Here is a 23,194-nt window from a genome sequence, read left to right on the forward strand (position 1 = left end):
CAAGGACCTGGGTTCAATTCCCAGCTTGCATCACAGTGTGGAGTTTGCACGTTCTCCAGGTCAGTGTGGGTTTCCTCTGGGTGCTCCGGTTTCCTTCCAGTCTGAAAGGTGCATTGACCAGAACAGGCACCGGAATGTGGCAACCAGGGGAATTTCATAGTAACTTCATTGCAATGTTAATGTAAGCCTTACTTGTGACTAATAAATAAATTTTAAAATTTAAAACTTTGCCATTTGAAGCTGACCAGAGAGAATGCACAAAGGGCAGCATGCTGTGGTTTTGCTGCATGCCTCACATTCTCCAACTATTCTCCAACGTCAGATTCAAGAAAATGGTATTTTCATTGATTAATAAAAAAAATTACAGCGTAGGCAGCCAATTAGGTCACTTTGCTGGCATATTCTCATACAACTCCATTCTTGTTCTTTTATATTTCTTCTTTTCAAATACTTATCCTATCTCCTTTTAATTAAGTTCCATTCTCGGTCTCAATAGCCATAATTATGCTCATCAGGATTAGACTTGTAGAAGCAGGGGTGAATACCTGCACCAAATGTCACTTTCTTAATGATAAATCAATCACAGTAAATGTTTAAGTGGCAGAATTCTAATAGTGATACAAATGGGGTGAATGCTGCACAAAAATATGAAATAGTATCAAATACGTGTGCTGTAGACATTTTGGATCAGTGTTGAAATGCATTGGAGCCTCTTGTTTAAGATCTTACAAACTGAAGGTGAACCAAGAAAATAGATCAAATAATGATGCTGCATTTCTACTACAAATGCAAAAACAAAAAACAATGTTTCTCAGTTGTATTTTATTTCATTCCTTCACATATTGAAAATGTACAAAGTGCAACACTGACAAATGTAACCCAACATTTACAAATACCAATTACTGTTCTAGTGGAGCATGAATTATTTTACCGGCTTAAAAAAATAGCAAAGGCAACAAGAACCAAAACAGTCTTTATAGTTCCCTTAATAAACACTTGGCTATAGATCATGCAAACAGATGATTGTAATTTATCTTTATTCTTCAATGTCATTCAAAACATTTCAAATCTAATAGTAACAGACTATAGATGTCCTTAAATGCTGATTGTTCAGTTATTACACAATGGTGATAATTAACCAAATAAATATGTCTGCATCAAAACTAAATTTATTTTTAACCTTGCAGGTGTTCAGGTTTAACACAGGCAGTATTTCAATCTAAACTTCTGAAACTTTAGATGAATATAGCTGCATAAGGGGGGGGGGGGGGCGGGGGATGTGGAGAGGAGAGAATGTGAAAGGTGGCAGGGAAGTGTTAAGGGAAATGGAATTAAAGCAAGTAAAGAGTTACATATCAGCCATTATCAAACTGGTCCAACAGGCTTGAGAACTGAATGATTGACTCCTGTTCCCATGTTTTTTTGCATTGTTCTGTATGGCTGTATTTTTGTTCCCCAAAAATCACAGGGTTAAAATTTGACAATTTGAGTCAGGCATACAAGTTCCTGCCCTACTCAGTGCATTTTGAAAACTGAATTTTTAAATTCTAAGTATCAGCAGCACAGATTGTCTTATTTTCACTTATGCACTTGTTCTCAGTCTTCAAGTTAAACATTTTAGTAAAAATCAATAATTGATACAGACAGGGGATCAGAATGAATTTCAATTCCAGCAAAAGCTCAAAATGGGTATTCGTTTGTCTTTGCACCCTGAAATGAAATTTTGCCCCAGGTCTCCATTGCAATCTTGAGATTTACCTTCAAGTTAATCTCATAAATGTACTAAGTGGTCTGCTCACTTGCTCCAGTGAGGAATGCCTCTAGAGTTGAATGCAATATTCATTATTTCTTGTTAGTGAACCAGACATATTTGTTTTTGTGAGTGGTTGTAAGAAAAGGTGGTAACAGCAAACACACACCACTGCCAACCTATCTAGCACTGGCTGCAATGATTCAAGATGTCCCATCTGCATCTACTTAATGCACAATATCAATGTTGTCAGTGACATTTGTATCCCAAGAACAAATAAAAGAAAAACTTGTGTTCAACCTGTCTTTCAAAAAATTTCACCATGACCCATTTTGTATATTGTTTCTTTGGACATGATTAGAAAAAAACTAAGAGCATGTGCAGTACTTTTCCTTATTTACCATTTTGCTTTTTCCACTTTGACCACTTTGGACAATATGCTGAACAAAAAGTCCTATTGTAATAAAAAATTGCAATAAGACAGAAAGAACGATGACAGGAAATTACTTTGGAATAAAAATGAAAATCAATTAGATAGGTTTAAGGCAATACATGTGCACTGAGATTTAGGAAGCAAATCTGAGGCATGATCAAAACAAAAAATTATGAAACATGATCCAGGCTCAGTGAATTTTTTTTTAGCCTCTATGGCATTAAATGTCAACATATAGACTGCGTTTTCAAAAATAATGTTAAAATTAAACATTTGAAAAGTCACATCAAAGTCAAGAAATCCTATTTTCAGCGTCTGGCTGAATAACTCCAGCATTTTTTTTTAAATCTCATGTCCTCAGAATTTCTGCTGTTCTGCATACAATATTGGTCTCTGAAGGTAAAATCTTATCTACAGGGCTCAAGTTAGAAAAGTGTAGACTGTTGCATTTTACTTCACTTTCTACATATCCTCTCTCTCCCAAACGAGAGTGAATGAGTGCTTTGCACAAAATAATGGCAATTATTTGATGCACTGGTAGTTTAGATACTTTAAATTGAAAGTCAAGTTGCATAACAAGTTTTATTCATCACAGCAAATAAACCCAACATTTGTGCTCTCATCTTGAATGATACATTTGTGGCTGCACTCAAATACACAAGAAAAGTCCTACTAAAAGCAATTTGTTTATACACAAAATGTACAATTGATTCCTTCACACCTCGATTTAAAATAACCTGAGGATCAGTTTGTGTCAAAAATCTGTCCCATACACAAAGTAGGCATCCCTAAACCAAAAATTGAATGCAACAGTAGTGTTTTATTTAAATCTCATTTCAAAAGAAAGTTAAACCAGAAAAAATTGATATGTCCAAGAAACATTTTAAAATCAACATTTTCATAACCATTTATAAAATTGCACTGATTTTGTAACTGATTGTATATCTCAAAAGTGCAAAAATGCAATTTAGTGATAATCTATATTCACTATTTTAAATATTTCAATTTAGACAATACCTGTGACTACTTAAAGCATATCCTTCAAGAAATAGAATATAAATTCTGGTTTTAATATATCAGAAAATATACTTAATGATTGAATGTCTGAGCAGGTCATCATTGGTACTTTATAGTTTGAAAGTAATCCAAAATACATATTAACCTGACATTCTACAGTACCAGTTACCATATGCCTGAAAAGGTCTCAACTTCTTGGTTTCAATGTTCAAAAATATAGAAATAAGTAGTCTGACAAATTGCAGGGCTGCCCAAGAGGCTGTTTCAGTCTTTCATTGCATTGTCAAAACAAATTTGAGATGTTCATGTGAGATCTGAAACTTTAATGCCCATTTCTCTTTGCTGCAGTTATCATTTGCAGTTCAGTTGTTTCAATTTGCGATATATACCAGAGCTTTACTGTAAAGAAAGTACTAATGAAGTGTTTGTAATTGATTCAAAGGACATCATTACCAATCTTGTACCACTCTCTTCTTCCTCCTCCCTGAACTGTTACTGTGGAATATTCTATAATAACTCAAAAGGAATGCACTTTTTCAATACATCATAAAACAATGAAGTATTGATATATTTGAAAAACAAGCTCTTACTTGAAGCTGAGATTGGAGGGTGCATTATTGAATGAAGAAAGTAACACAAATCTGAAACTAGTTCATCCTCATTCATATAGAACCAGAGTCAGTCAAGTTGAGTTGGTCATACATTTTGTCCAGTGCTAGCTGCATACTCCAAATGCTCAGAGGTCTCATGTATGCCAGGGAACGATAAATATTCTTTTTGCAATAGGCTTCAGGCGTCTGAAAAGCCATGCCGAGTCGCTCCCACACTGTCCTGTATGTACCCTCCGCAGTCTTGAAACCCTCATCGACAAGTCCCTATGAATCCCCAGAGAAAAGATCCATTTTAAAAGATTAATTTTAAAAATACAATTAATACATTGCATTATTACCTAGATTTAAAGAACAAAACAGGAGAGCTCAAAAGCCATCTTCAAACTGCCAAATAGAAACTCCAGGCAATTAATTGCATATTTAAGTAAAGCAACATGAGAATCAATTACTGGTACATTGAAAGTAAAGTTGTGCAATAAATATTTGTTGTTCTCCCAGTTCCATATTGAAACACAATCTAGTGTTAAAGTTTACTTTCCCTCTGCATCTTGGGATATGATTCACAAACACAACTATCTAATCAAGTGTTAATTCAGCACATATATATAATTTACATACAGAGAGGGGGTTAAAATGGGGAAAACACTTTCCAGAACTGCTATAATTTGAAAAGTATTGCAAAGTAAGATCCCTCAAGGTGGCAGGGCAGTTGGATTAACTGGTTAGGAAGGTAAATGAGATACATGCCTTTAATTGCCAAGCCACAGAATACAAAAACAGGGAGGTCATGCTGGAACTGCATAATACTGCTTGTTAGGCCACAACTGGAGTAGTGTGTGCAGTTCGAGTCACCACATTATAGGAAGGATCTGATTGCACTGGAGACGGTGCAGAAGAGATTTACCAGGGTGCTACTCAGACTCTGAACGATGAGGAAAGATTGAATAGGCTAGGGCTGTTTTCCTTGGCACACAAAAGGTTGTGAGAGGACCTGACAGAGGTGTATAAAATTACGAGGGGGTCAGATAGGGTGAAAAGGAAGGGGCTTTTGCCATTAGTAGAGGGATCAATTATCAAGGGCTTAGAATTAAAGGCAGTGCTGACAAAGGGCCATCCTGACTTGAAATGTTGGCTCTATTCTCTCTCCGCATATACTGTCAGACCTGTTGACTTTTTCCAGCATTTTGCCTTTACCACAGCTACCAAAGCCTGGAAACCTCTGGTATATTTTTTAAAACAAAAACATTTTAACAAAATTCCTTGATTAGATCTCTCAAGTAGACACAAAAAGCTGAAAATGCTCAGCAATTTAGGCAGCATCTAATGACAGAGAAAGAATTAATGACCAGAATTCTCCCCCATGTCAGCTGCGGTGAGCCAAACGTCCATCATTTTTGGTGGTCCCACCAAGGGGATGGGCAGAAAATTCCAGCCAATGTTTGGGTCAACCACCCTGAAATGTTAAATCTCTCTCTCTCTCTCTACAGATGCTGCCAGGTCTGCTGAATATTTCCAACATATTCCCTTTCTACTTTAAAATTTCAGTCATTTGCTTTTCTGCCAAGTAGGCAACTTCAGCAAATGTCACCATATTAGCATTTCTATAATGCTCCTATTTCCAGCAACAATCAAGATTAGGATGAAATGGAGATTGGTACAGAAAGGCGGGTCTGTCCTGTAAACAAATGCAGTGATTAATTAAACCTCATTTGTGAATTACCAGACTATTTGCAACAACATTATGTTTGTCAGTTCCTAGATTTACAATGTTAAACCATCCATCTCAATTATAAACAGCCAGAATATGTTATAGTGTCATGGGAAGCTCATGTAATAGACGCAACTTATTTTTGCAGTATTTTGCAAGGATTACCTAGGCTTTCAAACTACATCTTAATAACTCACCTCTTGTATCATAGTGGCTGCCAGACCATAGACTACCCCAGTCCAAACCTCATCTGATTGGACACTGGATGTGTCTATTGTACCATCAGGTCTCATTCCATTTACTGCTCCCATAGTCCCATTGGCAAAACTCATCACATTCAAGTCAAAGATGGTCTTTAGTGCACATAACACATGAGTTTTTGGAAATACCTGTAAATAGTAAATGACATGCCTACTTGAGTGCCATGGTGTCTGAAATACACATATGCAAGCAACATTGGCTTCAGTTTTCAGTTATTCCTTTACACAACAATCTGACTATCAGGGCAGGCATGGAACTCAGCTTTAAACCTCATCTTTCATGGCTTGTTAAAATTGGCTCATGTGAACAAGCTTCCTTTCCCCTTATTACAGAGAAAGTGCTTAGTCTTAACTTGCTAAATAGTATGACCACAGAAAAATGGAACCATCTAGAAAATTACAGGGGTAAATTTAATGATCCATATCATTAGTACACCAAATATAGTAACACTTAAAGGAGTATTTACGCAGCACTTGGGCTATGATTACGACTGAAGGCATGAAATAATCTTGTAATGCATCAAACCAGCAATAGCACTAAACTATACAGAACAAAAAATCTTCATGTTTTTGAAAGCTTTATCTGAATTTGCTGAAACATAGAAAATAGGGGCAGGAGTAGGCCATTCAGCCAATCGAGCCTGCTCTGCCATTCAACGTGATCATGGCTGATCCTCTATTTTAACAGCATACTCCCCCCCACAACCCCCTTGACTTCTTTAGTGTCTAGAAATCTATTTCTTTCTTAAATATATGACTTGGTCTCCAAAACCCTCTGTGGCAACGAATTCCACTAATTCACAACTCTGAGCGAAGAGATGTTTCTTCATCTCAGTCCTAAATGGCCTTGCCTGTACCCTGAAACCTGGAATGAGATAGAGAATCTGGTGAATTGGTGCAGCAACAATAATCTCTCCCTCAATGTCAACAAAATGAAGGAGACTGTCATTGACTTCAGGAAGCGTAAAGGAGAACATGCCCCTGTCTACATCAATGCAGACAAAGTATAAAAGGCCAAGAGCTTCAAGTTTTAAGTGTCCAGATTACCAACAACCTGTCCTGGTCCCAACCCATGCTGGCATTATAGTTAAGAAAGCCCACCTACGTCTCTACTTTCTCAGAAAACTGAAAATTTGGCACATCAGCTACGACTCTCACCAACGTTTACAGATGCACCATAAAAAGCATTCTTTTTGGTTGCATCATAGCTTGGTATGGCTCCTGCTCTGCCCAAGATCGCAGGGAACTATAAAATGTCATGAGTGTAGCCCAATCCATCATGCAAATCAGCCTCCCATCCATTGACTGTCTACACTTGCCACTGCCTTGGCGAAGCAACCAGCACAATTAAGGACCCCACGCATCCCAGACATTCTCTTCCACTTTCTTCCTTCTGGAAAAGGATACAAAAGTCTGAGGTCACATACCAATCAACTTAATAGTTTCTTCCTTGCTGCTGTCAGACTTCTGAATGGACTTACCTTGCATTAAGTTGATCTTTCTCGACACCCTAGCTATAACTGTAACACTTAATTCTGCACTCTCGCTTCCTTCTCTATGAAAGGGATGTTTTATCTGTACAGCATGCAAGAAGCAATACTTTTCACTGTATGTTAATACATGTGACAATAATAAATCAAATCAAGACCCCTTGTACTAGACCATGCAGCCAAGGGAATACCATCCCTACATCCACTCTGTCCAGCTCTCATTCTTCTAAACTCTAGTGAATACAGATCTAATCAACCCATCCTCCTTATGTGACAATCCTGCCATCTCACAAATCTGTCTGTAAATATTTGCTGTACTTCCTGGATGGCAAGTATATCCTTTCTTAGATAAGGAGACAAAAACTGCACACTGCACTACAGATGCCCTGTGTAGCTGTTAAAGACATCCTTGCTCCTATACGCAAATCAAATCCTGTTGCAATGAAGGTCCACATGCCATTTGCCTTCCTACCTACTTGCTTCCAATGATTGTTCAAGGACACCCAAGTCCCTTTATCTATGACCATTTAAATAATATTCTGCTATTCTGTTTTTCCTAATGAAGTAGATAATTTCAAACTTATCTGCATTATATTGCATCTGCCACGTATTTGCCACTCACTCAACTTGCCTAATCACCTTAGAGCCTCTTTACTTCCTTCTCAGCACTCAATTCCACCTAGTCTTGTGTGATCAGCAAACATGGAAATATTACATTTAATTCCCTCATCCAAATCATTGGTATATACACACTCTCCTTATGTCTACATGGGTTTCTTCCAGGTGCTCACATTCTGAAAGGCATGCTGGTTAGGTGCGCCGACACGAACAGGCGCTGGACAGTAGCGACTAGGGGAATTTAACACTGCAACGAAATTACTGAGAATGTAAGCCTTATTTGTGACTAATCTATAAAAACTTTAAAAGCATGACATTAGTCAAGGAGACAATTAAACATGGCACCCTTAAACTAAGGGGCTTTGGAGCGGTGGAAGAATAAAGATAAGGCTTCTCATACTAACTAGTGACTCAAATTAGAAAATAGGAACAGAATCAGGCTCAACTGTGAGTCTTCCCACAGTCAAATAACCTGTCACTGTTCACGTCTCAAAAAAGATTTGAATTAGATAGCTGTTGGCACCAATGAAAGTATCACAGCCTTAAATTGCAGGGTTGGGGGTAGAGACTTTTTTTTTTAAATTCTCAAATTTAATGAACTTAGACAACATGATTTCTATGAGTATACATACATTTGAATAGTACATCATTTACAATACTATTAGGAAAATGAAGTAGAGGGCTAGTCTTAGGTTTTATTTCCATACATTATGGTGTGATTGGCCCACAGTCATTCCTTATCAGAAAACGCAACATGAAGTTGTTATTGTGCACCCAATTTCTCAGCAGATACTTTGCAGACATTGTGTAATGTCGATGTAGCCTGCACGAAGCTGACCACGGTGTGTGCAAACCTTTGTTTAATTAGAAGAGTAAAAATTTTCCCATTTGTAGTTAAGATATACTTCTGGTCTGGTCATGGGAGCTTAGTCCATGGAAGAAGCCTCAGGTTCTGGTTCTTCGTCATTTTCCAGTGTATCATTTAATTCAAATGGAAGATGCTCTACATGTACATAGACCATATTTGCTGTAGGGTGCTGGTTTGCACCACAGTAAGGGTATTTTGTATAGTTTTGGTCAAAGGGGATTGGTTAGGCCAATCATTGGCAATTTCATATTTCCATCTTTTATTTGAAATATAATCAACAAATTGGTCAGGTGGGCAGAAAAATGACAAATGGAAATCAATTCTGATAAGAGTGACAAAATTTATGCAGAGGCGACAAAAAAGTAAAGAGAAAACACAATAACTGGAATGATACAGACAGCCCTTGGAGCGATGCCCACATATAAGATAGCACGACAGACAGTCAAAAATGGATGCGGGATTACTTTTCTTTATTGGCCAAGTTATAGTCAGCCTACAACTAGAGTACTGCGTACAATTCTGGTCACTGCATTGCAGGAAGGTTGGAATTGCACTTAAGAGGGCAAAGATGAAATTTACTAGGATACTGTCAGAATTGGAGATGTTTTAACTGTAAAGGCTGGACAGGTAGAAGTCATTTTTCTTTGGAGCAAGGTCTGCTATAGGAAGACTTAATTGACATATTCAACATTTTGAGCGGTTCAAATAGAATCACTACCTGCAGGAGGCGGCCATTTGGCCCATCAAGTCTGCACAGACCACAGTCCCATCCAGGCCGTATCTCCATACTCAAATTATATAGATGGGCTGGTGGAATAGGTAGAAACGTGGCAAGTGGAGTTGAGTTATCTTCTACACGGCCAATTTTTGTGTCGTCTGAAAATTTCCCAATCTCGCCCCCCAAACTCAAGTCCAAATCAATTCCTATATAAAACTAACAGCCGGAGTCCAAACACTGAGCCCTGCAGAACTAACCTAAACGTTCATTTGAAATAATTCAATTTGCTAATTGTATATTTTTGTGATAGGAAGCAGTCCAATTTGTGCAGACAAATGCTAAGTAATGGTTGATGACTGCCAAAAAACGTTTATGGCCAAGACAATTGTTAATTAAATTATGCGAGAGTATTTTTCTTCCCTTAAAGATACATAAGTTTAAAAGTTTTGGTAATACCATTCCATCCTTCAAATAAGCAAAATTATGTAAAGCATTCAGTATAGTTACCTCATATTCACCTTCTCCAAGGCCACATGCTCTCACAAACCATTGTCCAGCACATTGGTCTGACATCACACTATTTGAGTAGCACTTCTTACTACTGTCATAATTATAGTATTTTCCTGCAAAATGAGCAGAATGTCACATTCAGTAGGAGTTACTTGCACAGAAGTCTTGCTAAAATCTATAAACTTGGTTGACATCAGACGCTTCAGAACATGTCTCGCCATCGAGTTATAAAAACACCCTTTACATCAGGACAATAAATCACACAGGGTTAAATGCATTTCTTCTCTCAATTTAAAATTCTGGACCCATCAACTGGTCGTAGCCACAGCAAGTAAACATGACATGTCAGATAGCTCTGTTTGATGACTTCACAAATTGTACCACTGCACTGCAAACTTAGCAAATTAGTCATTATGGTATGTATAATGTCCAAATCAATTAATATATAAAAATTTATTTGAATGAAGTGCAGTTGTTAATCTTTAAACCATGCACATGGTAAGAAATTGCAAAAAAGCCAAAAAAAGACTTTCCCCAGCTTGCTTTGGAAATGCATAGCATTTATTTACATGTTGCCCAGCCACTTATTGATTTTCTTAAAGTTTATTTACTAGTGTCACAAGTAGACTTACATTAATACTGCAATGGAGTTACTGTGAAAATCCCCTAGTCACCACACTCCAGCACCTGTTTGGGTCAATGCATCAAACCAACACATCTTTCAGACAGTGGGAGGAAACTGGAGCCCCTGGGAGGAAAGCCACACAGACACAGAGCATGCAGAATCCGCACAGAGCGACCCAAGCTGGGAATTGAACCTGGGTGCTTGGTGTTGTGAGGCAGCAGTGCTAACCACTGTGCCACCATGCTGCCCATGGATTAATTTTTTAAAAAATATACCTGGTAAAAAAAGCTGATCAATTGGTTTTAAACTGCTGTTTCGGATTGAATAATTTTTGCACACTACAGAAAATGTGCGTACAGAAACCACACAACATATGATCAAAGAAAGAAAGAAAGAAAGAAAGAAAATGCTTAAAGGGAAGCAAGTTATTTATCAATTCATTTAAAAGACTATTAAAAATTTGCAAAAAAGTTAATATACATGTTCTGTGTTGACCAGATCTGTCCTTTCTTATGTAGTATTTGTAGCTGCGAAAGGAGAACCTCACTAATTTGTACTTTCTGTAATGGACATTCCAAAACTAGTGCTGCAGAGGATGAGGGTCCCAATTCAGCATAATACCACTAAAGCCTTTGTGTTTGACACCTATTTTCTTGTCATTTATTGACAGAGTTCCCCTCTCCATAGCATGTTCAGTTTTCACCTATTCTATCCAGTATGGTCAAGAATCAGTTATGGTCAGCTTAAGTGTTAGCATTTCATTATAAACTATAAATATAATCTTCATAAATTATAAATAGTATTTCACTGTAATCAAAGTGCCAATAGCTCAATTCCACTGTAATGCTCACCGTTCCATAGTATCCTCTCAAATGCTTCTTTTCCTCTTTCTAGTATGTCTTTATATTTTCTGTATTCTTCGTCATGTTTCAGAATCTCGGCCATCTTGCACATAACACACACAGATGCTAACCAGAGTCCTCCACAGTAGGCACTGCAATAATCAAGACAGCTGAATTATTTTTAACAGTAGATGCACGCAAAACTGTTCAAGATTAGAATTACATTCCATGTTAATTGTGAAACTGCCAATAATCTGGCTTTAAAACAAATATCATGGCACTAGCATACAATACATTGCAAGAAAGTTGCTCAAGAGAGATTGGGCAAACTGGGGTTGTTCTCCCTGGAAAGACGGAGGATGAGGGGTGACCTAATAGAGGTGTATAAAATTGTGAAGGGCATAGATAGGGTGAACAGTGGGAAGCTTTTCCCCAGGTCGGAGGTGACGAACACAAGGGGTCACAAGTTCAAGGTTAAGGGGGCAAGGTTCAACACAGATGTCAGAGGGACATATTTTACACAGAGGGTGGTGGGGACCTGGAGTGCGCTGCCAAGCAAGGTGATTGAGGCGGATCTGCTGGGATAATTTAAGACTTATCTAGACAGCCACATGAACAGACTGGGAATAGAGGGATACAAATGAATGGTCTAGTTGGACGCATGTGTGGCGCAGGCTTGGAGGGCCGAAGGGCCTGTTCCTATGTTGTACTGTTCTTTGTTCAAGTCCACTGTCCAATACACTGGGCCATACTCCAAGAAGGCTGGAACAGAGGTCAGTTTTTGGCCAAAAGAATCAGAAAAATCTAAGCAGACTTAAATTCCGTTTGATCATGCACCCATGAGACATCTTTGAATATTTTTCTATATTAAAGACAAGTTTATTAGCAGACATGAGACCTGGTTTCCTGCCTCTGAGAAATAATACATTGTCCAATTGCAGGGAAGAGGAAAGATGCAAGTAAAATTGGAAGGAAAAGAGCATAGATTCCAATTATTCTCTAATAAAGTAACTTTTTGTCTTAAATGATAATAAATGACAGATTGATTTCCTACCTAGGTCCAGTTACAGCCCATCCATCATAGGTCTGGTCCGCATAACCAGAATTTTCAATAAGTCCATCTCCATCAGTATCAAACTTCAGTTCAGATTCCATGACAGCCTAAAAGCAACAATTAATGGAATTGCAACCTCAATTTACTATAATTAGTCATCTTACTGTAAATTCTTCACACTACACAATTTAAAACGCAATTTCAGATTAAGTTCACTGCCTTTCGTAGCAGCCTTTCTCACCTTGCATGGCTTGAAACAGAAAACCCGACCAGCTTCATAATTATCCAAATATAATGCTCTTTAAAAGATTTCAGAGCAAGAAAATTTCAGTCTACTAATCCTGCTAGAGGTCACATATGGTTATTTATCAGTTTTCTGTCTGAAATCACCTTTCGATGTTTGTGCATATTCTAAGAAACACTTTCCCATGCTGAAAAATTGTTCAAGCAATTCTGTTAAACATAGAATGCTAGTGCAGGAGGAGGCCATTTGGTCAATCGTGTCTATACCGACCAAAATACCACCCAGGCCCTATCCCCACAATCTTACGTATTTACCTTAGCTAGTCCCCCTGACAATAAGGGGCAATTTAGCATGAGCAATCCACCTAACCCTCACATTTCTGGACTGTGGGAGGAAACCCATGCAGACAGAGAGAACGTGCAAACTCCACAGTGACCCAAGTCAGGAATCGAACCCGGGTCAAAGAACAAACAAAGAACAAAGAACAACCCAGCATGGGAAACAGGCCCTTCGGTCCTTGGTAATGTGAGGCAGCAGTGCTAACTACTGTGCCACCATGCCGTCCCATCAATAAAAAGGCTGGATCAAATTTCTCTACCTGCACCTTTGTTCGAAGGAGCCAAAATCAGCCTGACGAGCAAGAAACTATGTAAACTGCAGTTAGTAAAAATTAGAAAAACTAAAACCACACCAGTTACAATCTGAAAATTTTGTGTTATTAGTTTAAGATTAAATATAACTAAAGTCATTGACAGAAATAATGAAAAATACACCGACGACAATCATGGCAACTGATGCTTACTCAATCAAATTTAAGATGTGGAGTTGCCAGCATTGGACTGGGTATCTCACAACACCAAGTTAAGTACAACAGGTTTACTTGGAATCACAAGCTTTCGGAGCACTGCTCCACTCACCTGATGAAGGAGCAGCGCTTCAAAAGCTCATGATTCCAAATAAACTTGTTGGACTTTAATCTGGTGTTGTGATGCTTCTTAGCAATAAAAATTTAAAATAGTTTGTCCAGTAAAACATGACCATTTTGCAATGCAAGTCCCCTTGGCCTCAAAACATCTAAATGAAACTTTAACATCTAATAATTACACTAGTCAATTAAGCCAAACAGCAGACTTTTTATAGGTCATCTTTTTTTAAAACAGATTAGAAATGTCAGACCGAAAGTTGACATTTGATAATTTAGCATTTCCCCAGTACTGGCCTGGAAAAGTCAGCCTGCATCACCAAATGAGACTTGAATTCACAACTGCTCAGAGTTATAATAATTGCTACAGAAAATGCTGGAAAATCTCAGCAGGTCTGACAGCATCTGTGGGGAGAGAATAGAGCCAATGTTTTTAGTCTAGATGACTCTGTCAGAGCTGTAATTCCCCAAGTCAGAGCTAACAAATTTCAAATGTGACAAAGCACCCATTGTATCACACTGTAACATAGATCTATAATATTACAGATCTAACTTTCAATACTTTTTGAGCTCTGACGAAAGGTCATCTAGACTTGAAACTTTGGCTCTATTCAATCCCCACAGATGCTGTCAGACCTGCTGAGATTTTCCAGCATTTTCAGTTTTTGTTTCAGATTCCAGCATCCACAGTACTTTATTTTTTATGTCATAATTGCTATTGTTTCACCTCCTGCACTTAGTGGTGCAGAAAGCAAACTTTAGTCTGCTCCCGTAGCAAATTATTTCCTGGAAGAGGTTGCTAGTGGCTTACAGCTTGAGGGATGCAGCAAGCTTGGCTGACCAGGAGTGTCCTCTGTTCTTATGGCCTGCCACTGTCAGAAGGAATTTTCAGATAAATATTCATCCTGGTTGGCCATGTTATGAACACATATTTCTTGACTGTCCAGTTATGGGGTTGTACTGGAAGCCTGAGCTTCTGGCTCAGATGCAGCATGTTACCCAGCTCCTTCGGGGTTATAATGCCACCAGCAAATAAAAGGAAATGCCACAAATTTCAGCTGTTGTTTCTGAAGAGGACATAAGGAAGCTACAAAAGGGATACGGATAGGCTAAGTGAGTGGGCAAAAATCCAGCAATTGGAATATCATATGGGAAAATGTAAAATTCCCCATTTTGACAGGAAGAATAAAAAACTTAAATAAAAGGTGAGAGATTGCAGAGCTCAGAGGGATCTGGATGTCCTAGTGCATGAAGAAAGGCTTGCAAACAGGTACAGCAAATTAGAAAAGCTAATGTAATGTTAATGCTTTTTGCAAGGGGAATTGTATACAAAAGGAAGGTAGGTTATGCTTCAGTTATACAGGGAATCAGTGAGATAACTTCTGGAGTACTGCATACACTATTAATCTTATTAAAAAGAGGATATAAATGAGGGCTGCACAGCGCCATAGGACCTGCAAAAGATTCTGGCCTTGGGTGATTGTGTGGAGTTTGCATGTTCTCCTCATGCCTGCATGCGTTTCCTCTGGGTGCTCCAGTTTCCTCCCATAGTCCAAAATGTGTAGATTAAGTGGATTGGCCATCATAAATCTGCAGAGTTATGGGGCTAGGATGGTGGGGTGGGCCTGAATAAGAAGAAACTTTCACAAGGTTTACTAGACTAATATCTGGAATGGGCAGGTTGTCTTATGAGGAAAGGATGGACAGGCTAGGCTTGTATCTGCTGGAGTTCAAAAAGAGCAAGAGGCAACTTTATTGAAACGCAAGATCTTCAAGGGTCTTGACAGGGTGGATGTGGAGAGGATGTTTCTTTTAGTTTGGGAGAACCTAGAACAAGGGATTACTGTTTAAATTGAGGCGCTCACTTAAGACACAGATGGTAACTTTTTCCTCAGACGGTTGTGAGTCTTTGGCCTCTCTTCCTCACAAAGTGGTGGTAGTGGTCTTTGAATACTTAAGGCAGAGGTGGATAGATTCTTAGTGAGCAAGGTTATGAATGGTTATTGGGGAAAGACAGGAATGTGGAATTAATCGTGCATGATCTTAAATGAATGGCAGTGCAGGCTTGAAAAGCTCCTAATCTATATGTATATTCATATAATAGTGTCATAGTATTGTTACTGTAATCTCATATACGCCCCAGTATCGGCTTCTCAAAGTTTCCAAACTAAATGTTTGGCACGGACAATAAATGCTGGTCTTGCCAACAATGCCACATCCCATGAACCAATTCTTTAAAAAAAAAATCATGCTTAGGACTAGATCACTCATTAGCCAAAAGACGTGTACACAATCAAGGTAGTGTATACTGTGGAGTTTCATCCAATCCATAAATTTACTTGTAAAATAGAAAACAAAGTATACACCATTATCTTGATCAGTGGGCTAAATACATTACCTTTCTACATCTGGTCAGGTGACTTTGCTGGACTTACATGAATGAAGCTACAGAATTCAACACATGATGCTTGAATATTTATTGGGAGTGTCTTTAACAACCTCCACTGTATCCAGCTAGTGTGGTATGTAGCAAAGAACTTTTCTGGACATTCTCTGAATGATTTCCAAGCCACATTCTCAAAAGCTTTATGTTACAAATGTAATCCCTTTTGAGCCAAATGCAACTGATTAGCAATGCTGTAATATTAATTGCCAGAAATTTCCAAATCAGAGCTAAAAAACCTCAAACATGACAAAGCAACCATTGTATCACTGTGTAACATAGATCCATATTACAGATCTTACTTTCAGTACTTTCTTTGAACAGGAAGTCACTTATTTCATCTTGGAACTCAAGTGAATCTGCATTCCTTTTTAAAGTATAATTCTACCTACCTCATTCATCCTGTATAATAGATAAACATGACTGCTACAGAAAACATGCTAAATGGACCGATGTGAGGTCGACAGAGAATAAACACCACCCTGCATTGTATCACATAAAATTATGTATTTGGTTGAACTCCATTTTCCCAGGTTGTGGGTTACTAGACTTAACGCATGGTTTAGATTATTAGAAGCTTGTGACTGCCTCAATAGGATATTTAAAGTTATTTTATACAGAACAAATTATAGCTTTACATAAAACTTTAAAACAAAGAACAATTAAACATTCTCTACCTGGCAGACGGACCACATGTCTTTGAGGTATGTGCTGTCATTAGTTAGACAGTAGTCTCTATAAACTTGTAGAACAAATTTCAAGTTGAGATCTTTCCAGTCAGCAGTATCGTGAATTAAATAAGCATTGACTCTTTCCCATGGTTCATCATCTATTCAAAACAATTTTGTTTTAAAAGGAGGGCATTTTAAATCAGATTAAACTAAATTTAACCAAACTTTTAATTATATACATTTCTACAAAGAAAAATGGACAAGTCCATCAGGTTGCAGGTAATGATGACAACACCCATTCATAGAATCATTGTAACCCTACAGTGCAGAAAGAGGCCATTTGGCCCATCGAGTCTGCACCTACCACAATCCCACCCAGGCCCTACCCCCATATCCCTACATAATTTACCCAGTAATCCCTCTAACCTATGCATCTCAGGACACTAAGGGGCAATTTAGCATGGCCAATCAACCTAACCTGCACAGCACTGGACAGAGCTCCAGCATGAGGTAGCCCTCCTCACTAAATAAATTACATGATTCAACAGCTTAACATCACTGTTGAATCAAATCTTTTACTTACATGGTATCCCACCTTTGTTTATTTTCCAGTGTCATGGATAGTTGTGTTGATGAAAATTAAATCTTAATGTGTACATTCACTCTACAGGTATTAAAGCCTGCAGTGCTGCCAGCATTTACACTGTTTTGCTTTATCTATATATTGAAAAAAATTATTTAATCTTTAAGCTGAGTTTCTGCCTTCAATTTTAAAAATCTAACTCTGTCTGAAAATCTAGATATTGCAGTCAATCATCTGTTAAAAAAGGCACAATGATTTGTTTTAATTTGCAATAAATATATTCTGCACATTTTGCTATTAAAGGAAGAACTGAAGAAATTGTAAAACACATTTTCAAAGTTTTATGAAGAATTCAGTGAGATTGCTTAAAGCACAGACCATAATTTAGCTCCAGTGCTTTAGTTTCCATGACTGCATATTTGCTGATAGGAACAATACTATTTAATGGTAATCAAATCAAGCAGTGTTAGAGATAAGGCATGAAATGAATCATTCAAAATATAATAATGAAAATATGTTGCAAGGAAGGCTGTCATTGAACTGACTTTTCAAGCAACTAACCACTCCATTAAAACCATTCCATTGAGATGGCAGAGGTTAAATCAGATCAACTAACTTGGCTTCATGTTGTATCTGCATTCTCGACACCTACTTGAAAGCCCTTATTTGAATTTGCCCTGGATCAAACCAATCTTGTAATTGGCCAAGCCAATCAGAGACTGTCTCCACTAAATTTTATTTTGAGAGAGGGAGGAACATGCATTTTACATTTGGGCTCTCTTCAGTGATTTGGCTTCCATAGCCCTTAAGGATAGAGAATTCTGGCCCATTGTTCTAAGAACGCCCCACTCGCCCTGCCACCACTTTACAATCGGATTAAAATTTCAAAATATGCCATCTTGCTTAGTCTGTGTCTCAGTGACATTTAATCCGATTGTTTGGAGACTCACACATGTAGCATAAGTCGATAATAGAATGTGCTGTGCTGGATCAGTTGCTCAACGACAACTATTCAATAGCTTATGGATATTTTGTGGGCAGCTGTAAGCATCATGAACAAGAGCACTGTTCTTTCCATGCTGACTGCAAAATCAGGATCAATGAGCAAGAGGCCATAAATATAATTGCTTAAAAGGAAGGTTTTTTTTCCCCTATCCAAATTATTAGATTTGAGACTAGAAGCAGCCACAGCATTTCAGAAGAAACATTAACTAACCATTTTGGCATTGGATAAGAGTAGGGAACTAGAATTAGGAAAACTGTTTCCAGTTCAGATGCTAGCACCAAATCAGAGACAGATATATACACTAATATTTGAGATTCTGTCATTAAAGCACTCTGGTACAGAATGCCTCAAGTACTATTTTCTCCAGTTGGTATCAATATGTTAAAATAAACATAACCGCGATTGTAGAAAAAGCAAGGTAGAGGCCTATATGCAAATCTCCAATAGAGAAGGCTATGACACATTCAAAAGAAATAGGGGAGATTACCATCTTTTAAAAGACAAATATTTTTGAAAGTAGACTTTGATTTTTTTAAAAAAATCTGTTTTGCTAACACAGAACAGAGGCAAAATTAAACTTCAATTTTGACATAGGAAAAAAACAAACTAAATCTCACCTGGGTCTCCTATATCATGTGGGACTACATTTGCTGTATTCACTTTTGCCAATCTACCATTCATCAGGTGTATGCGCTGTGTACTGTCCTCCTTCAATACAGCAGCAGCTAAAAAGAAGATATCCTTACCATGAATTTTTAATACATCACATAATGCCCTGTCTAATAATAGCCCCATAAAATCTGAAATGCTACAAATTTTGGATTTACACAACATCCTGTCAGATTCAGTGTCAGCAATATCTTTCATTTGTGGAAACCACATTCCTTACAAATGAGTTTATTTCCAATTCTCAATCTGATCATGCAATCATTTGACACAGGGCTCACGAAAATGAAGTCCCACATTGTGTCAGTAGTGCAGTTACATGTGCCCTCAAGCATTTTTCCCATCCTCCTGGGAGACAAGTAACACGAATGAGACAAAGTCAACTGTAAACCATCAAGTTGGTTTATTTTTAAGTTATAAGTTAATGTACAGAATACAGTGAGTTTAAATTTATTTCATATGCTCCTTATGACTACAAAATTGCATATTACCTTTCTTACTATGCTAATCTAGAAAATCATAAAACAGATGAAAACAAGGGAATGCTCGGACTGAAAACCAAACATTTTTCAGTATTGCACTAGCATGTAGGTAACGCTAACGCTAGGAACAGGGGATTCCTCTTTGTGTCTGCAGTCAACATGGTTGGAAAGATTGCCAAACAAACCTAGTATTTCCACACATTATAGGTAAAGGACAACCCAGTTAGAATGGCATTATGTCAAACAGGATACTCAGGGAGCTTCATCTGGATCTAATCTACATTTTTAGAAGTTGGATTGTATAAACTTAACACTTCTCCACCCATCTCCTAAATAAATGTGACTTATTTGCATCATTTTAATACATGTTGAGAAATGTGTCCCATGTCAAATATTTAAAAATCTAGAGAAGAACTGTACGTAATTTCATTTCGAAATGCAGTAACTGGCTGCTGCATTTGCCTACCTAACAATCTGAGCACAGAAAGATCATGGAAACAGCAGAGAGATGAATAAAGCTTTGGTATTTTTGGCTGAGGGAAGAGAGTTGGCCTGGAACTTCCTGCTCTTCTTTGAGCTGTGCTATGAGATTTTTAGCATGCTTCTGATCAAAAAGTGTCTCCCAATTTATTGTCACCTGAAAGACGTCACTTGTGAATGCATCACTCCATAGAAGGAACTGAATTCACATTCAGGTAACAGTACTAAGTGTTTTTTTTAAATCACTGTTTCACATGTCATTGCTAGGAACATTAATAACCAGCCAGATAAAAATATATATTGCTGGTTGATTCTGAAAATTATTTTTTCCCAGTTATGTAAATGCTTAGAAAAATGTACAAGATTAGGCCATTCGGCCATCAGGTCTGCTCTGCCATTCAATCATGGCTGATATTTTTCTCATCCCCATTCTCCTGCCTTTTCCACATAATCCCTGACCCCTCTATTAAATCAAGAACCTATCTATCTCTATCTTAAAGACACTCAATGACCTTGCCTTCACAGCCTTCTGCGGCAAAAGTTCCACAGATTCACCACTGTCTGGCTGAAGAAATTCCTACTCATCTCGTTTTAAAGGATCGTCCCCTTAACCTGAGGGTGTCCCCCAAGGTTCTAGTTTTTCCTAGAAGTGGAAACATTCTCTCCATGTCCACTCAATCCAGGCCTCGCAGTACCCTGTAAGGTTCAATAAGATCCCCCCTCATCCTTCTAAACTCCATTTATGTGCCAAAAATACAATAAAATAGTTTATGGAAATAATGGAATTCAACAGTGTAATTAAAGCATTATAATTAGCAGAATACAGCTCACTGGAATATTGATCTCCTAAACAAATACCATTTGCATTTCAAGGGTCATATGAATTTTTTTACAACTCTCAAGATTAGGCAATTATTCTAACCCCATAAAGTTAAAAATTGTTTCTGAAAGCTGCTTCAAAGAGTTGATATTACTTACCAATATCATACTGCAGACTAAGTTCCAGTTTGGGCCATAGCATGACTAATGCAAATGATGCATAAAAATGAACATCATATGTATTGTACATTCGATACTCCTGTCCTACAATGCAACAGAAAACCAAATGACATTCTCTACAACACCTGAACAATCATTTCGGCAGCAAAGAACACAAGATTATTTAGCGGATTCTTCCCACGGACTCATGTTTGTGTCAATTCACTATGTTATACAAGACTACGACCAAAATTGAGAGAACAGCAGAATCATTTACTCGTGAACAAATTCCATTTCATATATTTCAAAACATTTGATCAATTGTCCAATTTATGTAAAATTAGACTGTTTATTTCTGAGCTGTTTGGAAAATAAAACATTACAAAACATCTATAGTCAACTTTAATATCGAGAATATGTGGAGCTCAACGATTGGATTAGTCTCCAAGGGCTGATAACTTTAAAGCAATGCACATTAGTGATGATGGCCACAACATGCGCGCGCGCACACACACACACACACACACACACACAGTGTACACTGTTACTGTGTATGTACCTTCTAAATATGCAAATCGTCCATACTCCTTCAGTACTTCAGGTAGGGGTGGAAGCCCATCCTTCTGAACAATCAAGCCATTTGTTATATTTAAATCATCAGTCACTTGGAGCCAAATTGTCCCTCCATCAGATATGAAGTATAGTTCATTAAATAAGGCTGACTTGTACCAGTCAGGTAAATGGCTATAAAATTAAATAGAACAAGAAAATGTAAACAGCAAGATCTCAAATTTACAACGTTTGTTAAAAAATGATTTGATTTTGTGATTAGTGTCTAAAACCAGTATAAAAATGTTTAGTTATTTCCACAAAGAAAGTGCTTAAAATTAGTTAACAAAAAAATTTGTAAGTATCCTTTAAATAAATGGGCAATCAATCCGGCTCTGCAACACAGTGGTTAGCAGTGCTGTTTCACAACCGCAGTGATCAGGGTTTGGATCACTTCTGTGTTGAGTGTGCATGCTCTCCCAGTGTGTGTGGGTTTCCTCCCACAGTCCAAAAGATATGCTGGTTAGGTGCATGCTAAATTGTCCCTCAATGTACCCAAACAAGCGCCGGAGTGTGGCGAATCAGGGATTTTCATGGTAATTTCACTGCAGCGTTGAAGCAAGCCTACTTGTGACAATAATAAAGACTTTGCAAAATAGGGTAGAAAGAATTAATTTCTGGAATACTTTAAGTTTTATCTCCTTAATAAAGTGACTGCAATTTAATAACTTGCAAATATAATTTTAGTTCAAGTTATAAAACTTCAGAAAAGTATGAACAAAATTATATTTAGCTAATTGTAGGATACCAAAAATACAATTTTTTGCCATGCAAGATCTCAGTTATGGCAAAGAGACTGCACAGGCTCCTTAGAACAGAATTAACATAGAATACTTTTTTTTAATATTCTCTCTCATAGTACAAGAGATGTTTAAGGAAAAAATATAAACCTATTTACAAAGAGCAGTTGAAAAAACAAAGCACTATAATCACAAGTTTAATTAGTATATTCCAGTAAGATCTGAAAGTTTGTGATATTTCAGTTTTTTTTGGTTGCCTTCACTTATTTTTTATTTCAACCTTATTTTACAAGCACAGGTGCCTCAGTCTTTCTGGTACATATTTTCAGTGAACCTTCACATAATTATCCTTGCAGTACATACTGAGCCACTTGTACCCTTCATTTAGCCATCAGCACAGGACTTTAGGCAAATAAGGAGCAATATATGCAACAATACATGCAGAATCAAAACATGAGCATGCCATCTCAACTGTATGTTCATCAATTTAGCTCCACCATAGAATGATGGTCAGTAACATTTAAATACAAGTTCTGATGAGATCAGCATTGAACCTGTGAGAAGTCTCACAACACCTGGTTAAAATCCAACAGGTTTATTTGTTAGCACGAGCTTTCAGAGCACTGCTCCTTCATCAGGTGTCCATTACAGACTCGTCTGATGAAGGAGCAGTGCTCCGAAAGCTTGTGCTAACAAACAAACCCGTTGGTCTTTACTTTGGCATTGAGAGACTTCTTACCATGCCCACCTGAGCCCAACGCCGGCATCTCCACATCAACCCTTCTATGAGCAAGATATAGAAATAGTGTCCAAAACAATATTCAAGTTGATCACTATTGGAGTAAAGATGGAGTTATTAGTTTTGT

The 23,194-nt window shown here is 37.6% G+C and overlaps 1 protein-coding gene across 1 annotated transcript in view; it reads right to left on the bottom strand.

Annotated features, from left to right (window-relative positions):
- Positions 1 to 805: 805 nt before the first annotated feature.
- The window catches only part of gba2 (glucosidase, beta (bile acid) 2), a 64,188-nt gene continuing 41,799 nt past the window's right edge, over positions 806 to 23,194 (bottom strand). The window contains exons 9-17 of the mRNA XM_080210393.1: positions 21,539 to 21,723; positions 20,980 to 21,084; positions 18,991 to 19,098; positions 16,791 to 16,942; positions 12,505 to 12,611; positions 11,460 to 11,602; positions 9,981 to 10,096; positions 5,717 to 5,908; positions 806 to 4,075 (exon numbers count right to left, since the gene is read on the bottom strand). Coding sequence (XP_080066519.1) covers positions 3,863 to 4,075; positions 5,717 to 5,908; positions 9,981 to 10,096; positions 11,460 to 11,602; positions 12,505 to 12,611; positions 16,791 to 16,942; positions 18,991 to 19,098; positions 20,980 to 21,084; positions 21,539 to 21,723 — 1,321 coding nt within the window. The 3' untranslated portion in view covers positions 806 to 3,862. The remainder of the gene's footprint in view (positions 4,076 to 5,716; positions 5,909 to 9,980; positions 10,097 to 11,459; positions 11,603 to 12,504; positions 12,612 to 16,790; positions 16,943 to 18,990; positions 19,099 to 20,979; positions 21,085 to 21,538; positions 21,724 to 23,194) is intronic.

Source organism: Carcharhinus amblyrhynchos, chromosome 1 (genome assembly GCF_965287045.1).
Source record: "Carcharhinus amblyrhynchos chromosome 1, sCarAmb.v2.hapA, whole genome shotgun sequence".
Classification (NCBI taxonomy): domain Eukaryota; kingdom Metazoa; phylum Chordata; class Chondrichthyes; order Carcharhiniformes; family Carcharhinidae; genus Carcharhinus; species Carcharhinus amblyrhynchos.